At 56.8% G+C, this 4,102-nt stretch overlaps 1 protein-coding gene across 1 annotated transcript; it reads right to left on the reverse strand.

Annotated features, from left to right (window-relative positions):
• Window positions 1-553: 553 nt before the first annotated feature.
• Window positions 554-4,102, reverse strand: LGALS7 (galectin 7). The gene is made up of 4 exons (XM_073322389.2): window positions 4,079-4,102; window positions 2,633-2,721; window positions 1,970-2,174; window positions 554-730 (listed from the first exon to the last, which is right to left on the reverse strand). The coding sequence occupies exons 1-4, from the start codon at window positions 4,100-4,102 to the stop codon at window positions 554-556; spliced, it is 495 nt and encodes a 164-aa protein (XP_073178490.2).

Raw genomic sequence — 4,102 nt, forward strand, 5'->3', positions numbered from 1 at the left:
CTCTTTTTAGCCAGCTGAAGACCAAATGGAGGCGTCTCCCTGGGGGTTAAATAGACTTTCTCGTGTGGGTGGACACCCCTCCCTCCCCCTGGGTAGAATCCAGCTACAAAATGGAGTTTTGGAGTCACATGGGCCAGTCACATATCCATGCATGACTCAGAACTTATAGGTAGCATCCATGGGTCACATGCTACCTTGACCGCCCTCAAGTAGACGTCTTATGTGGATTGGAGCATTCCAAGATCCGTTGTCCCTTAAGTGCTTCTTGACTGGGCACTTAATTTGCACATTCCTTTCTCAAGAAGCTGACCAAATGCTTCAGAAAGGCTACTTAAAAATCAAGCCAGTACACACCCAGCATTCATAACTTTGAATACAAAAATGAAACATGCATACAAATTAATAGATTCAGTAGATCATAACCTTTACAGAGATATGTTACATGGCATAATTCTGTCCTATATACATTCATAAGCATATCTCCATAAAGCCTTATGGGAGGCACCATCACACCCTCTTCTTGAGGCGGGTCGGGGTGGGAGGGGTGCGCCGTCTAATACACGCGGGAGGCTCCCCAACGGGGCACCGGCGGGAAGCGGGTCCAGTAACTGCCCCCCCCTTCCCAGCTGACAGCCTCCAGCTTCACGTTGCCGTCCACCTCCAGGAAGCGCACGCCCTCCGGCGGGAGGCGGTGCCGGAACTCGTAGCGGTGACGCTCGTTCAGGGTCACCTGGACAGGAACGGGCAGTGTCAGACGAGAGGGCGGGGGCCCCAGCCCCCTAGACGAGGGCGTCTTTCCAGGGCAGCAGGGGCTGGGCTGGGGCCTACGTCCGGGGCTTGTTGGACGTTTGCAAAGCGGGGCCTGTTCCCCCCCAGGGTCCAGCATTGAGTGGGTTTTTGGGTCACGTCCCACTGAGCCCTTGCTCCCCCAGGGCTGCTGTGCAGGCGGGGAAAGTTCAGTCCACTGAGCCAGGAGCCTTGCCTACAATAAGAGGACAGTTCACCCCCAGCAGAGCGGCCAGCACGAGGCCTGGGCACCATCTGAGTCCCACTTACTCCCTCCAGAGAATGGGGCTGGCCTTCTGCACATGAACAATTTCATCCAGTCCCTGCCCAGGGAGCAACGAGGATGGGAGGGTGGGCATCTCGCCCTGCCTGAGCAAGGGCTTCACGATCCAAAAGTTATTTGGGAGGCAGTGCAGCCTAGTGTATAGCACTCTAGCCTGCTTGGTGACCTTGGGCGAGTCACTCCCGCTCCCCGTGCCTCAGTTTCCCCAGCTGGAAAACATTGTTACGATCGACTCCTGACCATGGCCGGTCAAAACACGGAATTTCTGTTCCGCAGGAGATTCTGACATTTTGGGGGCAGAAAAAACCCATTCCGGATCAGCTGGAAAACTCAAAACTTCCAAAACTCAAATTTTCTTTTGGGTCAATGGGAACATTTTGTTTTGGCGGGGTTTTTATTATGCATTTCTCGATATTATATATATTATAATACAAATCTTTTCAAAATTCTAACTGAAAAGTCGTTTTGAAACATTTTGATGCTTCATTTCAATTCCCCCCCCCCCATATTAAATGTCACTGAAATTGGTGCATTCCCCCAAAGCGTTTCCATTTCGACACATGGGCATTCTGCGGGGAAATGCTCTAGCCACTCCACTCCTGATCCAACATGCCTCGGCAGCGAAGCAAAGGAGACGGGGAGGTCTGTCCCAAAGGCCACGCGCTCACTACGCGCCAAAGCCCCGTCAGGTGTACGCGACGATGTGGATTGAAACGGGACACAGCTGTCCCATGTGTATGCAATCACTGCACTACGCCCCACATAGATGAAGCCGGGGATGTGACGATGCAGCTTTCTCTGATCCAGCTGAATGCAGTCCTGACCCTCCCGATGACTGAGGTAGGGTGTCCCCCAGAGCCCTGATGGAGAAAGGGTGTCCCCTCCCCAAGCTTCACCTACCTCGTACGCCTTGGTGGTGGTGGTGAACCTCAGAGTGAAGCTCTTCCCTTTGCGGAGGGGGATGTTTTCCTTCCGTTCCTCCTGGCCCCACTTTCTCTCCACCAAGCTGTTGAAGATGATGTGGGGGGAGCCCTCAAAGCGGGGGTTGAAGAGCAAGGCCACGTTGGCCCCTTCATACTGACCGTAGATGAACTTTACCCGGAAGCTGGAGTGGAGATGGCACAGGCTTAGCGCAGAGCCAGCTTCAGGGACCGCGCTCCCGGCCCATTAGGGATCCTCTCTCCTGCTTGTAGGGCCCCGTGGCCTGAGCAGCTGTAACCAACCCTGGCCCTGACACACCTTGGTTTTGCAAAGGGCCTGGTGGCTGGAGACTGAGCTGGGGATGTGTGCCAGGAAGGGAAACCCGGGGCTCCACTCCTTCCAGCCAGGTCACTCCCATCCGCTCTGGGGAGCGTTGGGTGGGGTGATCTATCCCGAGTGTGGGGAGAGGCACTGTCTCGGGGGCGTGCATGGTGGGGCGGGGGGGGGTGCACAGAGCGGGAGCTCACGCTGCATCAGAGCCAGGGGGATGGGGCTGAGGGCGTCTCGCTGCCTTGGGGGCGTCCCCTCTTCCTACCCGGGAACCAAGGGGAATCCCCGTGTACGGACGAGCTGGTCGCTCACCCTGTGCTCGTCTCTGGCACCAAGCCCTGAATCTTCACCCACGTGTGCGGGCGGAGTCCTCCTGGGATGGCAGTGCTGTACGGGATGGTCTGACAGACAGAGACTGCTGGGTGAGTGCCACGCCCGGGCCGGGAGGGACCAGGCCCCTGGGAAGAGAGCTGGGGAAATCCCAGTCTTGGGCTCCGACTTCCTACTGGGAGACCCCCCGTAGCTTGGCTGTGCAGCCATCCCTCCTCATGTCCACTCCTTCTATCTACCTTTGGACCGGCCCGTCTCCCAGGGGCAGATGGGCTCTGTCCCCCCATCACAGCCCCACAGCTGTCCAGCCGCCTGCATGCTGCACGCCCTCCCTAGGGATAGCCCCCTGCAAGAGACCGCTGTCCTCCCCCTTCAGCAGCTCCACCCCTCCTGGCATTGCCAGCACCAAGTCCAGGTACTCGCTTTTCACAAGGGAGTGACCCCTTGGGTTGCATGGAAGGAGCCTGCTTCTGGGGCAGTCAGATCATTTTCTAGGGGCGCTTCTGTGAGTGTGTGCGTGAGGAGATGGGTGTGTGTGTTTATGGAGGGGATTGTGTGTGTGGGTCTGTGTGTGTGTGTGTGTGTGTCTGGGTCTGTGTGTGTGTGTATAGGGGATTGTGTGTGTGGGTCTGTGTGTGTGTAGAGGATTGTGGGGAGGTCTGTGTGTGTGTAGGGGATTGTGGTGGGGGTGGTCTGTGTGTGTGTACAGGGGATTGTGTGTGTCTGTGTCTGTGTGCGTAGAGGAGTGTGTGTGGGTCTGTGTGTGTGTGTGGAGGATTGTGTATTTGGGTCTGTGTGTGTGTGGAGGGGATTGTGGTGGGGGTGGTCTGTGTGTGTGTGTGGAGGATTGTGTATTTGGGTCTGTGTGTGTGTGTGTGGAGGATTGTGTGTGTGGAGGGGATTGTGGTGGGGGTGGTCTGTGTCTGTGTGCGTAGAGGAGTGTGTGTGGGTCTGTGTGTAGGATTGTGTATTTGGGTCTGTGTCTGTGTGTGTGAGCACCTGTGCCCCTGGCTGTTGGAAAGGGCGGGTGTCTATGTGCGGCTGCCTCTGTCTGCAGCCCTACCAGCCTCTACATGTAGAAACTAGACACAAAACTGCTCTGTGTTAATCCCAAAACCCCAATGCAGCTGCTCCGGCTGTGTCACCCTCTGATCTAACCGCTCCGCCACCCCCCCAGCTCCACATTACAGAGTCAATTCACTTCCCATTCCCCACTTGCCAGCCACCAAGCCTTCCCGCGCCCGGCTGCTGAATGCCCCTGGCGCGTCCAGGGAGAAAGCCGCCCTGGGCACGTCACAGATCTGCCCTGTGATGCCCCCCTGGCTCTCTGGCGCTCCTTGCTGTTCCTTTGCTTCGCTTTAGTTCCCATCCCAGGTCTGGGGCAGCAGCAGGAGAGGAAAAGACGACTCCAGGGAGCCAGGAACTCACCGGCTTGTCCGGAATTAGAGCCAT

This window comes from Lepidochelys kempii, chromosome 23 (genome assembly GCF_965140285.1).
Source record: "Lepidochelys kempii isolate rLepKem1 chromosome 23, rLepKem1.hap1, whole genome shotgun sequence".
In the NCBI taxonomy this organism is placed as follows: Eukaryota; Metazoa; Chordata; order Testudines; family Cheloniidae; genus Lepidochelys; species Lepidochelys kempii.